Source organism: Schistocerca nitens, chromosome 2, assembly GCF_023898315.1.
Source record: "Schistocerca nitens isolate TAMUIC-IGC-003100 chromosome 2, iqSchNite1.1, whole genome shotgun sequence".
NCBI lineage: Eukaryota > Metazoa > Arthropoda > Insecta > Orthoptera > Acrididae > Schistocerca > Schistocerca nitens.
In genome coordinates this window covers 206,773,729-206,801,583 of record NC_064615.1, presented here as the reverse complement: position 1 = coordinate 206,801,583, position 27,855 = coordinate 206,773,729, and the positions used below count along the sequence as shown (strand labels likewise).

The window sequence follows — 27,855 nt, the reverse complement described above, 5'->3', positions numbered from 1 at the left end:
ATCATCAGACTGTGAAGCTCTTTCCCCTGAACAAATCATCCATTTTGTCTGAAATTGTAATCATCTGTCTGTCTGTACATTTATATCACATGTACCAACTACCGTCCCAGTCGGATAATTCCTTCGTGGGGCGTCATTTTTTGTCTTAGAGTCTAGTTTCCAAATGGACATTCAGCCGCCAAAACTGAATACAGGGGAACTGGACAAAAATATGACAATACAACGAGAATTGCATGGCTGAACATAAATACAGATACTTGCCAAGCCTGCATGTTGTATCTGACAGCGAAAGGAACCTGTGCAAAATCTGCAAGGTTACTCTGAAACTCACACTTAAGTGCCTGGCAGAGGGTTCATCGAACCATTTCATACTATCTCTCTCACATTCCACTCTCGAATGGCGCGTGGGGAAAAGGAACACCTAAATCTTTCCGTTCGAGCTCTGATTTCTCTTATTTTATTATGATGGCCATTTCTCTCTACGTAGGTGGGTGTCAAAAAAATATTTTCGCATTCGGAAGAGAAAGTTGGTGTTTGAAATTTCGTAAACAGATCTCGCCGCAAAGAAAATCGTCTTTGTTTCAGTGACTGCCACCCCAACTCACGTATCATATCGGTGGCATTCTCACCCCTATTGCTCTATAACACGAAACGACCTGCCCTTCTTTGTCCTCCGTCAATCCTACCTCGTAAGAATCCTATACCGCACACCAATATTAAAGCAGAGGACGGACAAGTGTAATGTAGGCTCTCTCTTTAGTGGGTTTGTTGCATCTTCTAAGTGTTCTGCCAACAAAGCGCAGTCTTTGTGCCAGCCGCTGGTGGCCGAGTGGTTCTAGGCGCTTCAGTCTGGAACTGCGCGACGGCTACCGTCGCAGGTTCGAATCCTGCCTCGGGCATGGATGTGTGTGATGTCCTTAGGTTAGTTAGGTTTAAGTAGTTCTAAGTTCTAGGAGACTGATGACCTCCGATGTTAAGTCCGATAGTGCTCAGTGCCATTTGAACCATTTCTTTTTTTTTTTTTTTTTTTTTTTGCCGTCTTTGTTTCGCCTTCCACACGATATTATCTATGTGGTCTTTCCAATTTAAGTTGCTCGTAATTGTAATTCCTAGGTATTTAGTCGAATTGACAGCCCTTAGATTTGTGCGATTTACCGTATACTCAGAATTTATCGGATTTCTTTTAGTACCCATGTGGATGACCTCGCACTTTTCTTTTTTTAGTCCCAATTGTCACTTTTCGCACCATAGATCATTTTGTCATTGGAATTGATCGTCTGATGATTTTACTAGACGATGAATTACAGGGTCATCTGCAAACAATCTAAGGGGGCTGCTCAAATTATCACCTAGATCATTTATGTAAATCAGGAACAGCAGAGGGCCTATGACACTACCTTGCGGAACGCCAGATATCACTTCTGTTCCGCTCGATGATTTACCGTCTATCACTACGAACTGTGGCCTCTCTGAGAGGAAATCACGAATCCAGTCACACAACTGAGACGATACTGCATATGCACACAATTTGATTAATAGTCGCTTGTGAGGAACGGTATCAAAAGCCTTCTGGAAATCTAGGAATATGAAATCGATATGAGATCCCTTGCCGACAGCGCTCATTACTTCATGGGAATAAAGAGCTAACTGTGTTGCACAAGAACGATATTTTCTGAATCCGTGTTGTTTATGTATCAATAAGTCATTTTCTTCAAGGTGACTCATAACGTTCGAGTACAGTATATACTCCAAAATCCTACTGTAAATTTAGGTCAGTGATATGGGTCTGTAAGTCAATGGGTTACTCTTATTTCCTTTCTTGAATATTGGTGTGAGCTGTGCTACTTTCCAGTTTTTAGGAACTGACCTTTCGTCAAGTGAGCGGTTGTATATGATACGTTGCAAGTATAAGTCGTTATCAGAACAGTGTTCAGTGTAGCTGTGAGCGTATTAGGTCGGACCTACGTGTATTCGAACGTGTGCTAATTGACGATGCTCATGTGGTTGGTCGTTCCGCAACCAAAGGTGCCGAACTGTTTGTTGTTTCAAGAGACACCGTATTGAAGATTTATACTTCATACAGGGAAAAGGGGAAAACATCCTCCGCACAACGCGGACGAAAGAGAGCGTTGAGTGCTCATGAAAGACGGTTACTGAAGAGGACAAGTGAAAAAGTCACTGTAGAACTAAAAATTGCATTCGCTAACCCTGTCAGCACCAAAATAACACAAAGGGAGCTCTATAAGCTGGGAACTGCAGTGCGAGGTGGAATTCCTAAACCATACATAACTGATGCAAATGTCTGTAACAGAAAAACGTGGATCCAACGTTATAAAAGTTGCACTATGGAACAATGGAAGCAAGTCATTTGGTCGGATAAGTGTTGTTTGACTGTTTCTAACTTCTGGACGAGCTTACGCCTTGCGAACGTCGTAGCAAGCCTACGCTGTCAACTGCCTATTCGCATGGCGGGGATTTGGCGATGACCTGGACAGCCACGTAGTGCTATTCCACGGGGGCCATGGTTACTCTCCACGGTGGCATTGCTGCTAAGGATTATTAGACATTTTAGCTGATCAGGGCCATTTCAAGCAACAACGTTTGTTCCCCAATGCTATGTCCCAAGACGACAGAAACCGTGTTCACACAGCTCTTCAAGGACTGGTTTTGTGAGCACGAGTGTGATTTGTTGCACCTGCCCCGGCCACCAGATCTCACTATTACTGAGACTTTGTGGTCTAATTTGGAAAGAGAGGTTCGTAATCGCTTTCCTCTTTCTTCATCGTTAACTGAACTTGTCACTATTTTGCAGGAAGTACGTTGTAAAACTCTCTTAAAAACCATACAGGACCCGTATTTATCCATTCCGAAGCGACAGGAAGCTGTTTCTAATGGCAACGGTTTTTTTTTTGCACCGTATTAGGCGTGGTACGTGTTTTTGGTATCTCGATATTTTGTCCATCGCCTCTAAGTAGACACACGACTCCACTGTTCGGCATATCGTATCAGGACATTGTCTTGGTGAGTGTCTGAGGACTCAGGTACAGCTGTTACCAAGAAGAACCACACAGGACGTTATGCAGTGATGTTATCGTCCACTGGTTTAGGGCTACAGCAATTTTTAGACAGGTTAGTCAAGGAAGTGTGCTCTCATTCTCTATATACGTAGTTGTCTGACGAACAGTGTGAACAGCAATCTGCCGTTGTTTGCTGATGGTTCTGTGATGAACTGGGAGGTATCATCGTTGCGTGACTGTAGAGACGAAATAAGATGACCTAGACAAAATTTGTAGTTGGTGTGGTGAGTGGCAGCTTGCTCTAAATGCATAAAAATGTTGATGTAGATGAGTGAGACAACAACTCCATCGGGTTCGAATACAGCATTAGTAGTCTGCTCCTTGATACAATAACACCGATGAAAAGTCTTGGCGTAACGTTGCAGAGCGAAAAGAAATGGAACGAGCACTAAAGGACGGCACTAGGGAAGGCGAATGTTCGACTTCTGTTTGGTGGGGTAATTTTAGGAAAGTGTAGCTCATATGTAAAGGAGACAGCTTATAGAGCTCTAATGCGACCCATTCTTGAATGGTGCTTGGTGTATGGGGGAGACGAATACTCGCCGTCGAGAACAACGTACTGAGTTCTTCCACTTAAGAAGTCCCCATGGGAACCTATTCCGTATCGTCATACCTTCGTTAACAGTCTGGAATGGGGTATCGTGTCAAACTGAAAAATCCTCCATCTTTTAAATAAGTTTCCATTGCAACAAAACTTCTAACGCACAGTAATTTTAAACTTTCCATATTAGACGCTTTGGAAACTTGTTTATGAAACCAAAAGCAATCGGAGCTATATTCACTCTTTGCTTATATATTTATCAGTCAGTGTCATTTTTTTGTCTTCCAGTATCTTAAGTAAAAATTCACACTAAATTAATCAGAAAAATTTCTATGACATAATAGATGATTACAATAACATTTCTTAACAGTGCTACGTTTCTTATTGTATTGCTGATCACTCTACTGAAAAAAAGTATTGAAAAATACGCATATTTACTCTGAGAGCATACAATGTAATATGGCTCCAATGCCCCGAGAATTAGGTCACCTTCGCCTGCATTTCTGCACTGTATGCCGGCTAGAGGTAGCCCTACACAACTAGACAGTAATGGCGAGGCTGAAATGTACACTGCAGAGTCTCGTTGATAGTAGTTAGTTAGACGCACCTGGCCGATAGGGAATCCAAGACTTAGAGTTTCTACTAAATTATCCCGTTATTAGATTATAGCCTGATAAAATCTAGATGAGGTTTCCACTCACATTATACGATAAGGGAGTCGACATCTGCATGACGTTTTGTTTTGTTTTGTGTTTTTTTCCGTTCCTTAGACATGGCAATGGCGCATTTCACTTCTCATCCACGACGAACTCACTTATTCATTTGGTCATGCTCACTCGCCACTTGTACACCCTGTGCAGCTCCATGTGAAGCTGTTACGTTATATTCCCAGACGATGGCTTTGTATTGCTCATATTCACCATGGAGAGGTCTCAACTAAATAAAATAGCTGATACTCTTTTTAAAAAAGGCATCCTTTGCCCTATGAATGCGCTAATGTGAGCTACAGTACAAGACTCCCCAGTTTTCACCAAGTGTACTTAATTAGCAAATGAATTTTTACTTGTTCACAGTGGAATACTTACCCATGTAAGAACTCATAAATTTACTTCTGTCGTCAGGAGGTATCCACTGCGAGACGATTCGGTTTAGTGATGGCCATGAAAGTCCCTGAAACAATACATTAGAATGAGATGAGTGTTATTATTCTGCAACGTAGGAAACATTTTTTGTAAATACCATTTATTGTGCACCCTCACAACAAACGTGCTTTACTTTTCGATATCGCCTCCCCGCAGTCAATGTAACTTCACTGACGTAACGAAATACATGAATTCCCGTAGAAAAAATTGGTTTGCGAGTCTTCTAAATCATTTGGTCGCACCTCTTCATTAGGAAGGAACGTACTGTCATCTGATGCTTATCCGAGAGGTCCAGAAATGTAGAAATTACTCGAGTAAAAAACCTAGCGAGTTGGTTGGATGTAGTCTAGACTCAAGCTTGATGCCTGTTATTTCCGCATGGGGCATATGGGACAGTGTAAAATTATTTAACAACAGAACATCAGCAGATGATCCAGATGAGGTTTCCACCCACGGTATACCTTTACGACTAGTACCTTTCGCTTTTATTGGCCGAAGAAGCCTATGGTTTCTCATGATGCGTGTTACTGCATGATGACGCACTTTTCGTCCATAAAGAAGGCCAGCACGAACTTACCTAAAAATAGCTGTGTTCAGAACAATTTTTGGTTTGGGTGATGAGGCGTTGCCCAATTTCTTACTCGCTCTCTACGTTTCTGATTGACGGCAGCAGACGAGATTTGTGCCCTCTGACGATTCTTGTAAGAAAAGCATCATTTACTTGTTCAACATACCGCAAAAATTGTTCACAGAGGTCGCTATTACAATTCCCGAATGAGTTAACATGGCAGCTATCCCGCGAACACTTTGTATAATTGGAAAACATGTTAACAGTTCCCAGAATGTGATCCTATATCATTAGAAGTTTTTGTAATGATGGTTACAGTGGTCCTACATTTTCTGCGGTCAAAACGTGAAGTGCTTGACTCCAAAGAAGGGCATTTCCCACGGACGTCACCATTCGTAGAGTTACTGCTGTGAAAAACATGCATCAGCTTACCGGGGATTTATTCTTTGAAGCAGATACTGAATAACAGTCCGTTGTTTGTGCCTGGTGAAGTAGGGCATCCAGCTTTAAATTGTTGCTGCGCATCTGCCCGATTCTACCACCTAGTGAATACCCGGCACATGGTTACGAACACTCACCAATTTACAGGTTTCTGGCTTCATTTTTTCGTTTTTACCATAAGTTTACAGATTTCAGTTCTATTTTCCGTTCCTCACAAGCGGCATCTAATCAAATCGCGTGCCTATGGAGCATCGTGCTTCCGGATTCCCTGGTTTCCCGTCAGGAAGGTCACAGTTCGTAGTATTGATGGTAATTCATCGAGTAAAACAGAAGTGATACCTGGCGTTACACAAGGAAGTGTTGTAAGCCCTCTGCTGTTCCTGATCTAAATAAAGGACATAGGAGACAATCCGAGCATTCACATTAGATTGATTGTGGATGATGGTGTCATTGTAAAGGCAAAATGTCTTTACGGTGCGAGAATTGGAAATTGATGCCAAATAATAAAAAGTGTGAGGTCACCTACGTGAGTACTAAAAGGGATCCGATAAACTTCGGTTACATGATAAATCACACAAATCTAAAAGTTATTGGTTCAGTTGAATACCTAAGGATAACAGTTACTAGCAACTTAAATGGGAACTATCACAAAGATAATGTTGTGGAAAAGGTGAACCAAAGACAGTGTTTTATTGGCAGACACTTAGAATGTGCAACAAGTCCACCAAAGAGATGACTACAATCCGTTTGTTCGTTTTCTCCTAGTGTATTGGTATGCTATACCAGATACGATTGACGGGGGACATCAGGAAAGTTAGAAGGAGGACAGTTCGTTTTATGTTTTCGCAAAACAAGGGAGAGAGTGTCACGGATATGAGACGCACGTTGGGGTGGGTTTCATTAAAAGAAAGCAGTTTTTCTACATCCACATCCATATCTATGTCTGCATACGTACTCCTCAAGTTACCGTACAGTACGCGGCGGAGGGTATCACTGCTAGTCATTGTCCTTTCTGTTCCACTTTCAAACGGAAGGGGGAAAACAACTGTCTATGTGCCTCCGTAAGAGTTCTAATGTCTCTCATGTTCGTGGACCCTATGGTTCAAATGGCTCTGAGCACTATGCGACTTAACATCTGAGGTCATCAGTCGCCTAGAACTAATTAAACCTAACTAACCTAAGGACATCACACACATCCATGCCCGAGGCAGGATTCGAACCTGCAACCGTAGCGGTCGCTCCTGTAGCGCCTAGAGCCGCACGGCCACTCCGGCCGGCCGTGCACCTTACGCGAAATATACGTTGGCAGCAGTACGATCGTTCTACAGTCTGCCTGAAAGGCCGGTTCTCTAGATTTTCTCAATAACGGCCCTCGAAAAGAATGTCACTTTCCCTCCAGGTATTCCCATTTGAGTTCCCGAAGCATCTCCGTAATACTTCGGTAATCATCGAATCTACAGGTAACGAAGCTAACAGCCCGTCTCTGAACTGCTTCGATGTCTTCCTTTGAGCTATACATTTTCAGTAAGCCTGGCACAAGATTTAAAAAATGTTAGCAGTATTACATACGATTTCAAGCCTAAGCTGAAGAGGTTCCTCATGTCTCACACTTTCTATTCTGTCGAGGAGCTCCTGGAAAAGTTAAAAAATCAAACTAATTCCGGTTTTACGTTGTTGACTCTGTTTATTTAAACTTATATCTTGTCGTAAGCATGGGAATCATATACGTTTCATGTTATCCATTATTACTCTTCTGTTATAATTTCACGTATTGACTCGTCCCATGAACATGGAAACTTGCTCCTCAGTTTGGTTCTACGGAACATGACATATAAAATAAATAAATCATACCGGATGGCTCCTCACACCATGACACCAGCAGTAACTTCACGGGTCCTCTCTGAAATGTTGGAAGAATGGCACCTCCCCCCAGTTCGCCGCTATACTTGCCGACAATGGTCATCCGGGGCACTGCAAAACTGCGAATCATCGCTGAACACAATGCGACGACATTCGCCAGCAGTCCATGCCTTCCGCTTACGCCACCACTGCATACGCAGCAGGTTGTGCCGTCGTTTTAGCGGCAGCCTACGGTTGGGATGGTTATTCCCGAGTACCGCCACAACTTGCCTCCGACCAAAGGTGGGGGAACCCGTCACTTGTTACCGGATGGCAGGAGCAGATGTGAAGAGGTTACGATGCGCTTGGTGTAGCAGACGAGTGTGCCTACCGTGATGTTTCCATATAGTCTAATATCAGGCCACTCTCAAAACCGCATGCTCCACAAACCTGGATATTGCTCGATTCGACGGGCTGGCCCAATGGAGACCCACAATGACACCCATTTCGAACTCTGTGAGATGCTGATAACGCTGTCTACATCTACATATACGTGATTACTCTGCTATTCACAATTAATTGCCTGGCAGAGGGTTCAGTGAACCACCTTCAAGCTGTCTCTCTACCGTTCCACTCTCGACTGCGCGCGGGAGGAACGAGCTCTTAAATTTTTCTGTGCGAGCCCTGATTTCTCTTATTTTATCGTGATACTCATTTCTCCCTAAGTAGGTGGGTGCCAACAGAATGTTTTCGCAATCGGAGCAGAAAACTGGTGATAGAAATTTCAGAGAAGATCCCGTCGCAACGAAAATCGCCTTTGTTTTAATGATCGCTACTCCAGTTCACGTATTATGTCTGTCGCACTATCTCCCTTACTTCGCGATAATACAGAACGAGCCGCCCTTCTTTGAATTTTTTCAATATTATCCTCCAGTCCAACCTGATACGGATCCCACACCGCACAGCAGTACTCCAGAATAGGGAGGACAAGTGTAGAGTAAGCAGTCTCTTTAGTAGATCTGTTGCACCTTCTGAGTGTTCTGCGAATGGATCTCAGTCTTTGGTTTGCTCTACCCACAACATTATCTATCTGATCGTTCCAACTTAGGTTATTTGTAATTGCAATCCCTGAGTATTTAGTTGAAATTACAGCTTTAATATTTGTGTGACTTATCGCATAATCGAAATTTAGAGGATTTTTTTAGTACTCATGTGAATAACTTTACACTTTTCTTTATTCAGAGTCAATTGCCACTTTTCGCACCACACAGATATATTGCCTAAATCATTTTGAAATTCATTTTGGTCATATGATAACTTTACAAGACGGTAAATAACAGCATCATCTGCAAATAATCTAAGAGGGCTACTCAGATTGCCTCCTATGTCGTTAATATAGATCAGGAACAATAGAGGGCCTATAACACTTCCTTGGGGAACGCCGGATATTACTTCTGTTTTACCCGATGACTTTCCGTCTATTACTACGAACTGTGACCTCTCTGACAAGAAATCGCGAATCCAGTCGCACAACTGGGGCGATATTCCATAGGCACACAGTCTGGTTTGAAGACTCTTATGAGGAACGGTGTCGAAAGCCTCCTGAAAATCTAAAAATATGGAGTCAATTTGACTTCCCCTGTCGATAGCACTCATTACTTTATGAGTATAAAGAGCTAGTTCTGTTCCGCAAGAACGATAGTTTCTGATTCCGTGCTGACTATGTGTCAGTAAATCGTTTTCTTCGAGGTACTTCATTATGTTCGAATACAGTATATGTTCCAAAACCCTATTGCAAATCGACGTTAGTGAAATGGGCCTGTAATTCAGTGGATTACTCCTATTTCCCTTTTGGGGTATTGCTGTGAATTGAGCAACTTTCCAGTCTTTAGGTATGGAACTGTGTGAGCGAGCGGTTGTATATAATTGCTAAATATGGAGCTATTGCATCTGCATACTCTGAAAGGAACCTGACTGGTACACCATCTGGACCGGAAGCCTTGACTTTATTAACATATGCCTATCAACACGAGTACGCGACATATCCAAGTCCTTCACAGTGATCACTGACGCTGTTCATGCCCATTATAAGAGATCTGATCAAATAATTCCGGAACATTCGGTTGGCGTCCCTGCACACACCGTGTGTAATGCGTAACTGCCGAAAGTTTCATTGTTGTATGTCTGTTATTTATTGTTCAATGCTGTATTGAGTAGGACGTTGTGTCGCACAGTTTGCGAATTTCGAGGTGACAGAGTTAGAGGAGCAAAGCGTCTGCATTAAATTTTGCGTAAAACTCAAGCAAACCCTTACAGGGACACGCCAAATGATGCATGGAGCCTACGGTGATGAGTGCTTGAGCCGTACTCTGCTTTACGAATGCTTCAGACGACACGTTTTAAAAATGGCCGAGCAGAAGTTAAGGATGACCCTCGTTCAGGACGCCCTTTGACGTCTATCGAGGGCGCTCACGTCAGGAACCTCAACTAAATTGTGCGTGCCAATGGAAGACTAACTGTCTGAGAGATTGCAGAAGAATTTAAAGTTGGATCATGTCACGAAATCCTGACACAGCATCTTGGAATGCATCCTGTTGCCGCCATGTTCATCCCACAGCTTATGAGTGAAGACCAGAAGGACCTCCGCCAAGCAATTTGTGAAGAGCATTTGGATCGTGCAAATGAGAATGAGATGACCCCTTAAAACAATCATAACTGGTGAAGAGAGGATGTCTACGGGTATGATGTTGAGAACACGGTTCAATTTTAACAGTGGGTCGGGAAGGTTCCCCAAGACCAAAAACGGCTCGTCAGGTGAGGTCAAATGTCAAGGCCATGCTGATAGTTTTCTTTGACTTTAAAGGATTACATCATCAGCAATTCGTGCCACAGGGACAAACTCTGGGGCTATTGGGACGTGTTGCGACGCATGCGAGAAAATTTGAGAAGGAAACGGCCTGAAATGCTGCGAGACAATTTATAACTCTTGCATGACGATAACCCAACCGCACATTCATCCCTCTTGAAGCGTGACTGTTGCAGAAAAAACGAAAGCACTGTGCTGCCTCTCCTCCGTGCTCTCCAGATCTGACCCCTTCGGACTTTTTTTTATTTCTAAGGGTGAAAACCCCGTTGAAAAGACGAGGATTTGCAACGACATACGAGATAAAAGAAAAATTCGCAGACGGCGCTTCTCGAGATTCAGCAAGAGCCGTACCAAGACTGCTTCCGCAGGTGGAAACGGCGTTGGGAGCGGCGTATCAACTGTGGAGGAGAGTATTTCGAAGGAGACAATGCACATTATGAAAAATGTAAGCGTGGAAAAATTTTGTGGACGAAGTTCCGGAATTTTTTGAACAGACCTCGTACATCCTAAGAGGCCTGGTAACAACAGCTTCAAACATTGAAATCCAACCGTGTCCTCTGAGTGATTCACTTTTTTTATCGTGTTGTGTAGGTATGTGTGCCCTTTCCGTGACTATACGTGACAGCTCTGAGTAGGACTTACAATAGAGATCCCTTGAAGAACTCTAAGGGCCACTAAGAGCCTGTAGTCGGTATGCGCGAACAGCGGCACCAGCAGCGTCGTCACGCAGCAGAAGAGGTTGGAGTAGCCGAACACCCTCTTGGTGCCGTAGTACTGCGCCAGCGTCCCGCCGGGCAGCTGCCCCGCCCAGTACAGCCAGAAGGCGCCGCCAATCACCATGTTCTGCTGGTGTTCGTCCCAGTCAAACCTGTTCTGGAATACAGCGATAACACATACAATTATCCCTCACCCTGGTAAAAAGCGCACAAAAAATATTTTGTAAGCTATATACACTACTGGCCATTAAAATTGCTACACCAAGAAGAAATGCAGATGATAAACGGGTATTCATTAGACAAGTATATTATACTAGAACTGACATGTGATTACATTTTCACGCAATTTGGGTGCGTAGATCCTGAGAAATCAGTACCCAGAACAACCACCTCTTGCCGTAATAACGGCCTTGATACGCCCGGGCATTGAGTCAAACAGAGCTTGCATGGCGTGCACAGTTACAGCTGCCCATGCAGCTTCAACACGATACCACAGTTCATCAAGAGTAGTGACTGGCGTATTGTGACGAGCCAGTTGCTCTGCCACCATTGACCAGACTTTTCAATTGGTGAGAGATCTGGAGAATGTGCTGGCCGTGGCAGCAGTCGAACATTTTCTGTATCTAGAAAGGCCCGTACAGGACCTGCAACATGCGGTCGTGCATTATCCTGCTGAAATGAAGGGTTTCGCAGGGATCGAATGAAAGGTAGAACCACGGGTCGTAACACATCTGAAATTTAACGTCCACTGTTCAAAGTGCCGTCAATGCGAACAAGACGTGACCGAGACGTCTAACCAATGGCACCTCATACCATCACGCCGGGTGATACGCCAGTATGGCGATGACGTATACACGCTTCCAGTGTGCTTTCACCGCGATGTCGCCAAACACGGATGCGACCATCATGATGCTGTAAACAGAACCTGGATTCATCCGAAAAAATGACGTTTTGCCATTCGTGCACACAGGTTTGTCGTTGAGTACACCATCGCAGGCGCTCCTGTCTGTGATGCAGGATCAAGGATAATCGCAGCCATGGTCTCCGAGCTGATAGTCCATGCTGCTGCAAACGTCGTCGAACTGTGCGTGCAGATGGTTGTTGCCTTGCAAACGTCTCCATCTGTTGACTCAGGGATCGAGACGTGGCTGCACGATCCGCTACAGCCATGCGGATAAGATGCCTGTCATCTCGACTGCTAGTGATACGAGACAGTTGGAATCCAGCACGGCGTTCCGTATTACCCTCCTGAACCCACCGATTCCATATTCTGCTCACAGTCACTGGATCTCGACCAACGCGAGCAGCAATGTTGCGATACGATAGACCGCAATCGCGATAGGCTACAATCCGACCTTTATCAAAGTCGGAAACGTGATGGTACGCATTTCTCCTCCTTACACGAGGCACCACAACAACGTTTCACCAAGCAACGCCGGTCAACTGCTGTTTGTGTATGAGAAATCGGTTGGAAACTTTCCTCATGTCAGCACGTTGTAGGTGTCGCTAATGGCGCCAACCTTGTGTGAACGCTCTGAAAAGCTAATCATTTTCATATCACAGCATCTTCTTCCTGTCGGTTAAATTTCGCGTCTGTAGCACTCATCTTCGTGGTGTAGCAATTTTAATGGCCAGTAGTGTAAAATCAGTAGAAAAACAGTCTAAATCGGGATGGTTATTTTATTAAAATGACCGGTTTCGGTCTCGTCTTAGGCCATCTTCAGGACAACACCGTCAGCTGAAGATGCTGTTCTGAGGATGGCCTAAGACGAAGCCGAAACCGGTCATTTTAATAAAACAACCATCGCGATCTTGACCGTTTTTCACTGATCATAAAAAGCATACCCTCTGTAACGACAAACGTGGTTCAAAACAATGAATTATTCTCAAATTATTCGCCATTTTATCCAGTACAGAGTGTTTATAAACTGTCTTACCACTTCTGACTGAACGGTAAAAATTTTGACTTTTTTGCGGGTAATAGTAGAGAATGAACACGTAGAAGAACGTACAGGTGTTGTTGACCAACTGCGTAGAATGTTGTATGAGGAGGCGCGGAACGATTTCACGCGTAAATTTCGCAAAGCAACTCCTCACAGACAGGTCTTTAAGAACATGACCAACAAATTCAAGCGATAATTCATTTAGAGAGATCCGCTTCAGTTGTATTAATTATGTATTCAAAACACGACCAAATGGGCCTACAGTTTAGACGCCACGAAACCGTAGCCACAAACCTCACGCACTGTCAAGTGTCTATCACATTAATTGAAATGACTGCCAATGCCTTTGTGTTGGACAAGCAGCTCTTACTTTCGCAATTCGATTCAAAGAACACCAGGACTTAAGTAATTCGAGATCTGCGTTAATTGATCACCTACAAACACACAACAATTCTATAACTGATCATATGTAATAACTTAAGTATTCTCCATCTACGGCTAGAAGGTCCTGTCCATAACGTATTGGAAGAAATTTAAATTTTAAGAACTTTTACCAGAATCCACTATATACACTAAATGATCAAGATACGTTGAAACAAGAGCTTGTTTTGAGTAGCTATAAGCCACTTAAATAATATATCACGGGTTAAAGCCTATTTCTCTAGACTCCTATTCTTTTATTAGTTGTTTCGTCTTAAACAACTTTCCACATTGGAATTACTTCGTCCAATATAGGGCGCTCAGCCCCTTAATTTTAATTTGACATTTCGCTCCTAGCATCGCTGTACCCATATTTCAGATTTTTATGGTGGTCTTTATATTTATATATTTTAATACAGTAAAGAGTTAAAGAAACTGATACACTTGCCTAATATCGTGTAGGGCCACCACTAGCATGCAGAAGTGCCTCAGCAGGACGTGCTATGGACTTGACTAATGTGTGAAGCAGTGCTGGAGAGAATTGGCCCCATGAATCCTGCAGGGCTGTCCATAAATCAGTAAGAGTACGAAGGGGTGAAGATCTCTTCTGAATAGCATGTTACAAGGCATCCCAGATATGCTTAATGATGTTCATATCTGGGGAGTTTGGTGGCCAGCTGAAGTGTTTAAACTCAGAAGAGTGTTCATGCAGCCATTCTGTAGCAATTCTGAACGCGTGGGGTGTCGCACTGTCCTGCTGGAATTGCCCAAGTCCGTCGGAATGCACAATGGCAATGAATGGATGCACGTTATCACACAGGATGCTTACGTGCGTGTCGTATGTCAGAGTCGTATCTACGCGTATCGGGGATCCCATATCACTCCAACTGCACAAGCCCCAAACCATTACAGAGCCTCCACAAGCTTGAACGGTCCAGTGCTGACGTGCTGGGTCGATGGATTCATGAGGTTGTCTCCACACACGTACACGTCCGTCTGTTCAATACAATTTGAAACGAGACTCGTCCGACCAGGCAACATGTTTACAGTCATCCAGAGTTCAATATCGATGTTGAAGGGCCCAGGCCTGCAGTCATCAAGGATACACGAGTTGGCCTTCGGCTTCGAAAGCCCATATCAATAATGTTTCGTCGAGTGGTTCGCATGGTGACACTTGTTGATGGCCCAGGGTTGAAACCTGCAACAGTTTGCGGAATGATTGCACTTCTGTCACGTTGAGCGATTCTCTTCAGTGGTCGTTGGTCCCGTTCTTGCAGGATCTTTTTCCGTCCGTTTATGTCGGAGATTTGATGTTTTCCGGATTCCTGATATTCACAATACACTCGTGAAACGATCGTACTGGAAAATCCCCACTTCATCGCTACCGCAGAGTTGCTGTGTCCCATCGCTCGAGCGCCGACTATAACACCATGTTCAAACTGACTTAAATCTTGATAACTGCCGTTGTAGCAGCAGTAACCGATCTAACAACTGCGCCAGACACTCGTTGCCTTATATAAGCGTTGCCAACCACAGCGCCGTATTCTGCCTGTTTACGTGTCTCTGTATTTGAATACGCATTCCTATACCAGTTTCTTTGGCGCTTCAGTGCTGCATATTTCATTTTATATAACTTGAACCTACATTTGGTGTAGTTACCCTCTTATCATTACCTTTTATCAGGGCTTTTACTGTCTAATCCTCTATTCACTCATTTGTCCTAGCATCATTGCCTTGTTGCCTATTATGAGTCGAGTCGTATTTTTACAAGTCCGTGAGGTTCAGGAATATTTTTCCCCATTCATTTAGTTGTTACGCCTCTTAGCTGTTTCCGTATCATTATTACTTTGTGTCCTGTAGAAAGCTCAGGCTGATCATTTTCGTTTTTTATTTCGCTGCTTACATTACTATACTCACATTTTAGATTTGTGGTGTTTTCTATAAATTTTGTTTTTCGTCATTCGAGCCTATAACGTATCACACGTGTGACGATTTACTCAGCATGGTCTATTACCATTAATTTCTATCACTGTTGTTACTGTTTCTATTCCTTTTTCATGCATTTTGCCCATATAGCATTGTCTAGTTGCCTAAAATGTCACAGGTTGTAACATGTTTGAGCGTTATTTACCCAAACGGCATACCACACCTCGTTTATATTTTATTACACTTTAAACTGAAATACTGGAAGCGCTCGGACCAGACAGTCCAGATTTCCTTTTTATCTTCATTAATAACATCAGTTTCCTTGATTATATCTTGTACGCCTGCGTCGCACGACGCCTTCAGACCTCCGGCCTGGCCTTCCACTTAGTCGTGGTTGGCGTTCGTACTGTGCGGCTGCCCGACGGCGGAGATGTGTGACTACAGTGTTTGTTCTCGGTTCTGATTCCTTGGACCCACCCGCTTAGACGCTACATTTTTAGGTCCGTATGGTTATTAGGCCCTCTCCTTATTTATGATTTCGCCAAGATGCAGTGATTTGGAGCCCTTACACTGACTGACCCGACTGATGTTATGTGTTGCCAAATAGAATAAGTGAGTCGCCTTGTTTCCGTATTCTACTCTTCAGGTTTTTACAGATATGTTGCGTTATATTTCTTTCCCCCTCTCCTTCGTAAGCTACTGTTTCATACAACTGAAGATGGGATTTTAAAATTCCGAAACAAGTCGTGGTTTAAATAAATAACTGATACGAAGGGCTTTTGAAAACTCCGTGGAAAAATAAAAACTACTTACGAGTTTGGGGTAAACCTTTTTTATTTTTCGACATAGTATCCTATTAGACTTATACACATCGTCCAACACTGTTCTAATTTGTTGATCCCTTCCGAATAATAGGAATCGTGCAAGTCTGCAAAATAGCTATTAGTTGCTGCAATCACCTCCTCGTTTGAATAAAATCTTTGTCCCGCCAGCCATTTCTTCACATTGGGGAACAAATAGTAGTCCAAGGGAGTGAAGTCTGGAGTATAGCGGGGATGTGAAACGAGTTGGAATCCTATTTCCATTAATTTTCCGACCACAACTGCTGGTGCATTGTCGTCATGAAAAAGGACTTTTTTTCTGTCCAATCGCCGGCGGTTTTTTTTTCTGCAGCTTGGTTTTCAAACAGTCCAATAACGATGAATAATATGCACCTGTAATAGTTTTACCCTTTTCCAGGTAGTCGATGAGGATTATCCCTTGCGAATCCCAAAGGACAGTCACCATAACATTCCCCGCCGAAGAAATGGTCTTCGACTTCTTTGGTGCAGATTCTCCCTTGGTAACCTATTGTTTAGATTGTTGTTTGGTCTCAGGAGTATAGTAATGTATCCATGTATCATCCACAGTGACGAAACGACGCTTTAAGTCCTGCAGATTCTTCCTGAACAGCTGCAAACAATCCTTGCAACACTTCACAAGATTCCGTTTTTGGTCAAGCGTGAGCAATCGCGGAACCCATCTTGCGGCTAGCTTTCTCATGTCCAAATGTTTATGCAAAATATTATGTACCCGTTCATTCGATATGCCCACAGCACTAGCAATATCACTCACCTTGTCCCTTCTGTCATCCATCACCATATCATGGATTTTATCAATGATTTCTGGAGTCGTAACCTCCACAGGGCGTCCAGAACGTTCAGCATCACTTGTGCCCATATGGCCACTCCGAAAATTTTGAAACCACTTATAAACTGTTCTAATCGAAGGTGCAGAGTCATCGTAATAAAGCTTCTCTTTAGTCTCCTGAGGCGTTTGCCTTTCATAAAGTAATGTTTTATCACCACGCGAAATTCTATTTCGTCTAATTCTTGACAATCACACGACTTCCTTGATTCACACGAATGCCAAACACAAAGAAATAGACCAATATGGCTGAAACTTGGAAACTTGGTGTGCGTTCTTTCCAAAGATGGTACTAACTAAACATGGCCTCGATACTCGCCGGTGGTGCCATCTCTCGGACTTTGCACGGACTTTTGAAACGCCCCTCGTACACCTGAAGCAGATCTTTCTAAATTAATTGTCATGCCTCTCAGTTACGGACTTCCTGCATACCAAATCTTGTGCAAATGCAAGCGAACTGGTTGTGTCACTGACGATCAGAAGTCAGGCAAGCCAGCTGTTTTGGATGGCATGAAATATATTGGCATTTGTGAATATAAGCAACCGTCAACAGTATAATGGAATGACAATGAAAATTTGTTTGGGATCGGGACTCGTACCCGTATTTCCCGCTTATTACGAACTGTCGCCATACCATTTGGCTTCCTGAACATGACTCACGACCAGACCCAGGTTTCCATATATCGTCAACCACGTGTCTACAACCTGTACTTGTATATATATTATGTATATTCTCGTACAGGGGAGACATTTTACTTGAAAGTTGCTTGCCCGGTGTCGGCGAATAAATACAATATTGCAGTGCCCACATTATTTCGAATTACGATGCAATACATCCATGGGAGGTCTGTTCAAAAAATTCCGTAATTTTGTCTATACAAATTTTACTGCGTTTGTATTTACTTATTGTGCATAGAATCCTTCGAAATACTCTCCTCCACAACTGAAACATCGCTCCCAACGCCGTTTCCACTTCCGGGATCATTCTTGGTACACGTCTTGCTGGAACCATCTGAGAATTTCCTTTTATCTCGTCTATCGTTGCAAATCTTCGTCCTTTCAACACGGTTTTCAACTTTCGATATAAGATGCCCTCAGTGGCCATGTCTGGAGAGTACGGAGAATGATTCATCACAATGATTTCATTTTTTGTGCAATAGCTACGCACCAACATGGACGAATGTACTGGTACGTTATCGTAATACAAGAGCCATGAATTGTCTCGCCACATACCAGACCGTTTCCTTCTCACATTTTCTCGCAGGCGTCGCAATACGTCCCGATAGTACCACTGATTAACAGTTTTTCCCTGTGACGCGAATTCGTCCGCCCCCGGCCGCTGAGTGGTCAGCGCGACAGAATGTCAATCCTAATGGCCCGGGTTCGATTCACGGCTGGGTCGGAGATTTTCTCCGCTCATGGACTGGGTGTTGTGTTGTCCTAATCACCATCATTTCATACCCATTGACGCGCAAGTCGCCGAAGTGGCGTCAAATCGAAAGACTTGTAAAGATGAACTAATCCTTCAAAGAGAAGAAAACTATCACCATGACTTTGACATTTGACCTGATATGACGATTTTTTTTTGTCTCGATGAACCTTTCCAGATCCATTGTGAAGATTGAACCTTGCTCTCAGTATCACAACCATAGATCCATGTCACATCACCAGTCTTCTCTTAAGGAACATCTCATTCTCCTTTGCGCGATCCAAAATCTCTTCACAGTTTGCCAGGTGAAGGTCTTTCTGGTCCTGACTCATGAGCTGTGGAACGAACTTGATGACAATACGATGCATTCCACGATGTTGTGTCAGGATTTAGTGACATGGTCCAACTGAAATGTTACATTCTTCTGCAGTCTCTCGGACAGTCTAATTTCGATAGGAACGCACAGTTTCGTTGACATTACTAACATGAGCGTCGTCGATGGGCGTCCTCCACGAGGGCCATCTTAACTTCCGTCCGGCCATTTTCAAACCGCGTGAATCATTCGTAACACTGAGTAAGGCTTAAGCACTGATCACTGTACGCTTCCTGCAACATTTGTTGTGCCACTGTGAAATTTTTTTTGTCTTTTTTTTTTTAGTTTCATGGAAAGTTACAGCAGTGAACAATAACTAGCAGACATACAACAATAAAACTTCCGGCAATTAAACGTTAAACACAGGCGTGTACAGAGATGCCAACCCGCATTTCGCTCCAACACACCATTGGGGCGAAATTACGAATGCTCCGTAATTTTTTTGAACTGACCTCGTACATGACCGCAGGTACATTACATCGTAATCCGGAATAACACAGGCACTGCAATATTGTGTTGTGGGTGAAACTGTGGAAGTGATTTAGAGAGCGATTACCCGCAGCTCCTCAGCTTCAACCAAAAGACTAAGCAGGGAATTTGGCTTCGCACTCAGGTCTGTGTAGAACACATTGTGATTCAAATTGAAAAAAACGTGGCTACCACATTCAGATTGTCCAAAAACTCGAAAACGAGCTCTATGCCGCCATACAAGCTATGTGCTATGTCTTACTGGGAGCAGTTAGAGATACAAATTTGAACTATCACACCCTATTGAGGAGCGACACAGCATTTCACATTGTGAACGTGTGAACAGACATTACTGTAGGATTTGGGCAGATCAACAGCCGAATTCATTACAAGACTGGAGATAGGATAGGCAAGATAGGAACTACGAGATCAAAAGTGTATGGGCCTTTTATGCTTGCTGAGAAAACAGCAACTGGTAGCACATTTCTCGGCCTACCGGAAAAGTTTTTTGAAGCAATAGTTGATTCAGGATGAAATTTTGAATACTGTCGTCTACCTACAAGATGAAGCGCCTCCGTATTCTGCGATAATTGTCCGGTACTACCCGAATGCCATTTACCCAGGAGATGGTTTGGCTATCACCAACACTTTTGGCTCCCCGCTTGCCCGATTCGACCCCAGTGGACTTTTTCGTGAGAGGATTTATCAAGTCCGATGTTTATCATGTGAAAATCAATAATCTTCATCAGCTGACAATTTGCAGCTGTGGAACAAATGACACCAGTTGCGTTAGGAAGGGTGTTTCGGGGTGCACAAGAACGTTCGGTCTTGTACTTTGCAGGTTCGCCATATTGAAATGCACTTAATTTGCAGCAAGAAATGTCTCAATGTATATTCATGTTGTTTATAGTCCATAATAAAGTGTTTAAGTGGGAATTTTTTCGTGCACATCGGTACCCGGGCCAAGTGCAATAACCAGTTCCCACCCAGAATTCTCAGTGCAGCCCCTTTTGATACACAAAAATAATGTATACTTAATAAAAATGCTAAGCATTAGTAGACAAATGTGTGTTAATGTTAATTTTTTGTTTCATAATCGCCACAACTATACCGCCATTTGGAACCTTTATTCGATTCAGACTATCGCTGTACTGTAAAATCAGTTTGCACTTTCTCGTCACCACTGAAGGTTGATCAGATATTTTGTATCCTTATTGGACAGCCCCATCTGGGTTATTACCAACGAATGATATTGTGTGTTCCTGGTGAGTGCTTTATTCCAATGTGTAAATACATCTTATGGTATTACCATAATGTTCCTTTACTGATATCAGTTTATGAACTTCTGTAGCCTTTGAAGCTGTCGAAGTCCCAAACGCGGAATGCTTAATATGTGAATGAATACTAAGGTCAAGACATATAGAAGTGTCTGAATGAAATTAATGGCTGCTCCATATCATAGTGCATTTATGCAATTTATAGCTGATCCTACAAGGGTTCCAGTTTTACCGAAAACGATACGCAATTCTAAAAACTGAAGAGAATTGAATCCGTCCTAGCTCATTATGTTAATAGGCTAGATCTTGGTTTCCGTTCAGCAGAAGGCTATTCGCATTCCTCAGTGAAAAATTATGAGTTGTAATAGTAGAGACCTAGAAAAGGTGTTCTCCCTGATAGAGGTACACTAACGATAATTAAAGCTCTCCACATCCATCTCCCCCCCCCCCTCCCCTTTTTCCTCTTCCAGCAATCTGGAGCAAACGAGTAATCTACTAACGTGAAAGAAATGCTTGCTGCCAACATCTCTACATCGTAAATGTGGGTGTCTTCCACTCACAATGGGGAAATAATACTTGCTGAACCTATTCTTACCTCTGTAGACACATTGTAGCCAGGCACAGTAACGTTGCTATTGAGGGTGTAGTTTCCGCTCAGAGAGAACTCATCTTCAATACATTCGCTGGCGACTGCGGTTTCGTCTGATGCTGTCGTCATCTGGACCATGGCGACGATGGCGATGTTGATGTTCGCCCGTATCATGTAGTTCACTCCACAGCCAACGAAAATAAGCAACCATAGTATTGCTCTCTTCGTCACACGGTCTGCAAAGAAAACACTAAGGCACTTAATTTAAAAAATATATAAGATCTTCTTTCTGCTTCTGCATGTACACTCCGCATACCTGTGGGAAGTGAATAACAGAGGATACTTCCCATTGCACAACATATTAAGATTTCTGTCAGTCAGCAATCATCAATAGCATGAGGATGCATCAGCCAATGGAGACCACCGCATTAAAGAAACATATGGTGTACCCGCAGTACATATGGTGTAATTGAAAAATTGTCATGGTGATCTTTCCATTGGCAAAAGATTCTGGATAAGTCTCCCATTCTTATTTCTAAGAGGGGACTGCCAAGGTGGTGGTGACCATGAGAAAGAGATTGAATAAGCAACGAAGGAATATCGTTATATGAGTCGGACCATGGAACGTCAGAAGTTCAAACGTAGTAGGAAACCTAGAAGATATGATAACGGAAATTCTAGGGCTGAATGTAGATAGACTGGGGTCAGTGAAGTGAAATAGAAAGATAAGGATATCTGATCAGATGAATGTAAGGTAATGTCAACATAGCAAAAATGATATGACGCATGTTCGATTCGTGGTGAGTTGGAATGTAGGACAGGGAGTGAGTTGTAGTGAACAGTTCAGTAATAGGGTTTTTCTCGTCAGAATCGACAGCAAACAAACTCCGACAATAACAGTTCTGGTAATAGTGTTTAGTTGTTTAGTTTCATCTCCACTGTTGAATATTTTGAGGGACGCTTTGAGAGTCAGACACAATTAATAACTTCCTTCCCCAAGATATTAATTGTGTCTGACTCTCAAAGCGTCTTCCCAAACATTCAACAGTGGAGATGCAACAAAACAACTAACCTTTACATCTTGGATGTGATTTTGGAATATATTTGCAGCACACGGATAGGGCGGACAATCCATTTGGTATGGATGCTTTCCCACGCAGGTATCCTCCATAAAGAGAAAGCTGATGCATTAGCCAAGCAAGCGACATCTTTAGGCACTGTCCTGGATCTGAAATTACCTTTCACAGACTACTTGCGTGAGGTCACGGGTCACACAAACCAACAATGGCAAGACATGTGGAACGTATCCAAACGAACGGCGGTTATTACGCGGTACTCCAACCTCGGATTCTTCCACAGCCGTGGTTCATGAGGAGACATTAGGACCGATCCACGATTTCTACTACCATACAACTTCGCGTCAATCACGTCTCTTTTCCTCAACATTTACATTGGATCAACGTTTACGCTTCGCTGGCGAGTGATCCTGAGTCAGAAGCTGATGTCAACCACATCTACTTTATTTGTCCCAAATTTGACTGCAAACGATTGGACTTTCTGAAGACATTGCTGATTATGGAATATCACCTTCCTCAATAAGCTACTTCTCTTTTATTTACCAAAGAAATTCGGCTTTAAAGTGATTGTTAAGTTCCTTAAGTGTACTGGGCACAGTCTGTAGGTTTTAATAGCAAACATAATGTATGGTGGACACATGTGCATTGTACTTATGTGGTATTGATGACTAAATCGAGTTGCTGTTCGAAGGCCAAGTAAATAAAAAAGTTTACATGTCGACGTCACAAGCAGAAGATGAAGGGATAGGAAACAACACAAGGACATCGAACGGGTGATTCAGTATGTAAAGTGAGATGAAAATCTAATAATAATGGAGGATTGGAACGTGGCTGTAGGAGAAGGAATAGTAGAAAAGCTTACGGAAGAATATGGGCCTGGTAGGAGGAATGAGATAGGGGACACTCTCACTGATTTCTGCAACAAATTTCAGCTAATAATAGCGAATACTATATTCAAGAACCATAAGAAGAGAAGATATACGGGGAAAATGTCCGGGGACACGGGAAGACTTCAGCTGAATTACACCAGGGTCAGATTGAGGTTCCGAAATAAGATATTGGATAATAAGGCGTACCTAGGAGCAAATAGAGACTCAGCTCAAAATTTAGTAAAGACGAAGAGAAGACAGAAGTTTAAGAAAATCGCATGGAAGCATCAGTGTCGAAGGCAGGGGGATATTGGTGTACTGAAGTATGACGAGACGCGTTTGAAGTTCGTTAAAGTTGTGGATACTACGATTAGAAATATCACAGTACGCGCTCAGTGGAGTGGAAATAAGTAGAAAACAATCCCAGATGTTGGAAAGACAAACTTAATTACTAGGAAGGTAACTGCGAAGAAACCTTGGGTAGCAAAAGAAATGCTTCACTTAATCGAAGAAAGAAGTAAGGACAAAGATGTTCAGGGAATAGGAATAGACCCACAGAAACGCATAATTCTAAGAATTGCTTCCTATTTATAGTTCCCTTCAAGCTCTGTTCGTATATCGAGTCAGTTAATTCACTTGCTGACATGGTTACTAACACATCATACACTATCACTAAAGGCCTCCGTTTTCAACGGGTTCACAAGTCATTTCTTTATTTAGCTCCGAAATTTGCTTTCCTCTTCCGTCTTCGTTGCAATCATGAACACACTGTTTGCTGTCTTCAGCTTTTTAAATTCCGATCTTTTCTTTCTTTAATCAGTTATGTTGGATAGAATGAACAGTCCAACGAGAAAATGAAAGAAAGACGAAAGTAATGAGAAGTAGCAGAAATGAGAACAGCGAGAAACTTAACATCGTAATTGGTAATCAGGCGTTAGGTGATGTTAAGGAACTCTGCTACCTCGGCAGCAAAATGACCTATGACGGGCTGAGCAAGGAGGACATAAAAAGCACACCAGCACTGGCAAAAAGGGGCATTACTGGCCAAGAAGGGTCGAATAGTATCAAACACATGTCTTAATTTCTGTTAAGACGTCAGGGAATAAGTTCCATCACACTAGAGGGACCTGTGGAAGGTAAAAACTGTAGAGGAAGACAGAGATTGGGACACATCCAGCAAATAATTGAGGACATAGCTTGCAGGTGCTACTCTGAGATGAAAATGTTGGCACAGGAAATAAATTCGTGGCGTGCCGCATTAAAACAGTCGGAAAGGCTGACGACGAGGGAAAAAGAAAAAAAAAATGTAGCACCGCGTTGGCACCCCCTGTGTCGCAGTTTGCTTTATCCATGGTTATCCATGATACAGCGTGGATGGGATGCTTAGGCCCTGCTGTGGAATTCCTTCGTTTCTTGGTACCCACGCATACGCATAGACGCCACTGTGCTGTCTCCGCCGCCGTAGACGTCACACGCCCCCTCGCCTATCCCAGTGGTCGGCGGTGCATCAACTGGTGCTGGTGCTGACTTCGAGTACCCTCCTCACGGCTGAAACGCTGACGCTGACACTTCGCAAACAGACGAGACGTGAGACGACACGTGCACCGAGAGCGAATGTTCATCCGCAGACGAATGCACGAAGATTATTCGCTCCTTCCTTACTATCATGATATCATCAGAACGAATCATATTCACTCACAGCGGTATTGAGAAATTACATGGACTCGATAACCGAACCCGAACGACAGTGGATTCCGTTTTCCACCACAAAACGTAATACAACCGAATTGGACTTTAAGCCACTCCCAACACCGCGGTCATCTTGGCCAGCGTGGATTCCATCCCTATTTCACTTCCGGTGACCAACTCGTATCTCTAACCCACGTCCTAACCAATCACTTAATAATCGTAAATACTCCATTTTCGTATCCCTTTACTTGAAAAAGCCTATGAGCGTGTCTGGCAATGCAGTACCCTCAAAACTGCAGATACACGCACTTCCAGCTATCTCTGCCCAATCGGTTGCTCCTTATCTAACAGTCGTTCTTGTGTCACTATTACAATTTCCGCCTCCATGACTTTTACCGTACCCCCTATCACACTATAAATCTCGAAATACTCCTTGACAGTACACTAACATGGAAACCCTATCCATTAAATTTCCAACAGCAATCCCACATTAGACTAAAGCTACTAAAATGGAAAAACACTCTCCCTTCCCCACCATCCTCGACACCTACAAGGGGCGTACCATAAGTTCTGCAAAGCATTTTTTTCTGAAAGCAAGTTGATTTTATTCAGGATTCCAATAACCATATTATTTCCCATTCTTTTGGCTATAAAATCCTATTATTCAATATAAGCCCCGTTCAATGCGGTAACCTTACGCCACTTTACCGGGAGGACCTGTATCACTCTACTGGTTGACGTTGGGAGCCAACATCTTGCTACATCAGTAACCTTTCCACCATACGCGTACTGTTTCCCGCGGAGGGCATCCTTCAGTAGGCCAAACAAATGGAAGTTCGAAGGTGTGAGATCTGGGCTGTAGGGTGGATGATGAAAAATAGTCCAGTGAAGTTTAGTGAGCTCCTCTGGGGGGCGCAGACTTGTGTGAGGCCTGGGGTTGGGCAAGGAGAAGTTCGTTTCCTTTTCTCTGGCGACAAACAATCTGAAGCCGTTTCCTCAATCTACTGAGGGCAGCACAAATCACTCCCGAGCTGATCGCTGAGGACATCAAACGGAATAACCGCTTCAGAGTCCCAGGAGACTGTAGCCATGGCTTTACTGTCTAAGTGTGCCGCTTTGAACTTTCTCTTCGGAAGAGAGGTGGTATGGCGCCACTCCACGTATTGCCGTTTTATTTCCAGTTAGAAGTGATTAACCTATGTTTCATCGCTGTTTAACAAAAAATTGTCACGATCAGCCTAGAAACACTCAAGCATCTCAGCATAGAGGGTCCTTCGTTGCTCTTTATCGTCTTCTGTTTGGCGGCGAGGAAGCCAGTTGGCACATACTTTTGAGCACCCCAACTGGTTGAAGAGTGTGTCAGCACTACTAACAGAAATGTCCAACAGAGCAGCGAGGTGTTTGATTGTGATTCGTCTGTCACCTCGAAAGAGAGTGTTCACACGTTCCTTTCCTCATTATACCTCCTCTCCTCCCCCCCCCCCCTTCCCACCAACCCGCCAAATTCAATCCATCCAAAGCAAGTAGCTCCATAATAATCTTAAGCACTGGAAAACCCTTCTCTCTTCTGCCTACTCCTCCTGAATACGAGTACTGGTACCGCACATCAGGTGGTAGTGAAGTGTTAGTTTTAACCTACTCACAACTCATTGGTTTAAATGTCAGAGAACAATTCCCACCATTTTATTTTAAATATCATTTATGAGAAAAAAGTTTTTTATTTTCATTGAGTCATCAGTCTTCTGACTGGTCTGATGCAACCCGCCACGAATTCCGCTCCTGTGCCAAAGCCTTCATCTCAGAGTAGCACTTGAAACCTACATCCTCAATTATATGCTGGATGTATTCCAATCTCTGTCTTGCTTTACAATTTTTGCTCTCTACCGCTCGTTCTAATACCATGAAAGTCATTCCTTGATGTCTTAACAGATGTCCTACCATCCTGTCTACTCTCTTTGTCAGTGTTTTGCACATATTCTTTTCCTCTCCGATTCTGCGCAGAATCTCCTCGTTCCTTACTTTATCAGTCTACTTAATTTTCAACATCGGTCTGCAGCACCACTTCTCAAATGCTTCGATTATCTTCTGACTCGGTTTTCCCACAGTCCATGTTTCACTACCATACAAAGCTATGCTCCAAACGTACCTTCGCAGATATTTCTTCCTCAAATTGTTATTAGTAGACTTCTCTTGGTCAGGAACGCCCTTTTCGCCGGTGCTAGTCTGCTTTTGATGTCCTCCTTGCTACGTCCGCCATTGATTATTTTGCTGCTTATTTAGTAGAATTTCTTAACTTCATCTACCTTGTGAGCACAATCCTGATGAAGTTTCTCGCTGTTCGTATTTCTGCTACTTCTCATTACTTTCGTCTTTCTTCGATTTATTCGCAATCCATTTTCTCTATCCATTATACTGCTAATACCATTCAGCTCATCAAATAATTCTTCTTCACTTTCACTCAGGATAGCAATGTCATCAGCGAATTGTATCATTGATATCATTTCACCTTGAATTGTAATTCCAATCCTGAACCTTTCTTTTATTTCCATCATTGCTACTTCGATGTACAGGTTGAACAGCAGGGGCGAACGAGTACATGGCTGTCTTACACCATTTTTAACCCGAGCACTTCGTTCTTTGTCTTCCACTCTTATTATATCCTCTTGGCTCTTGTAGATATTGCCGCGCGGGGTAGCAGCGTGGTCTCAGGCGTCTTGAAATGGTTCGCGCGTCTCCCCCCTTTCGGAGGTTCGAGTCCTCCCTCGGGCATGGGTGTGTGTGTTGTCCTTAGCGCAAGTTAGTTTAAAATTAGATTACGTAGTGTGTAAGCTTAGGGACCGATGACCTCAGCAGTTTGGTCCCGTAAGATCTTACCACGTATTTCCAATTTTTTTCTTGTAGGTATTGTGTATTATCCGGC

At 43.2% G+C, this 27,855-nt stretch overlaps 1 protein-coding gene across 1 annotated transcript in view; it reads right to left on the bottom strand.

The window, feature by feature from the left end:
* The window catches only part of LOC126234927 (sialin-like), a 191,376-nt gene that overhangs the window by 128,954 nt on the left and 34,567 nt on the right, over positions 1–27,855 (bottom strand). The window contains exons 2-4 of the mRNA XM_049943667.1: positions 21,308–21,537; positions 11,117–11,347; positions 4,704–4,788 (exon numbers count right to left, since the gene is read on the bottom strand). Coding sequence (XP_049799624.1) covers positions 4,704–4,788; positions 11,117–11,347; positions 21,308–21,537 — 546 coding nt within the window. The remainder of the gene's footprint in view (positions 1–4,703; positions 4,789–11,116; positions 11,348–21,307; positions 21,538–27,855) is intronic.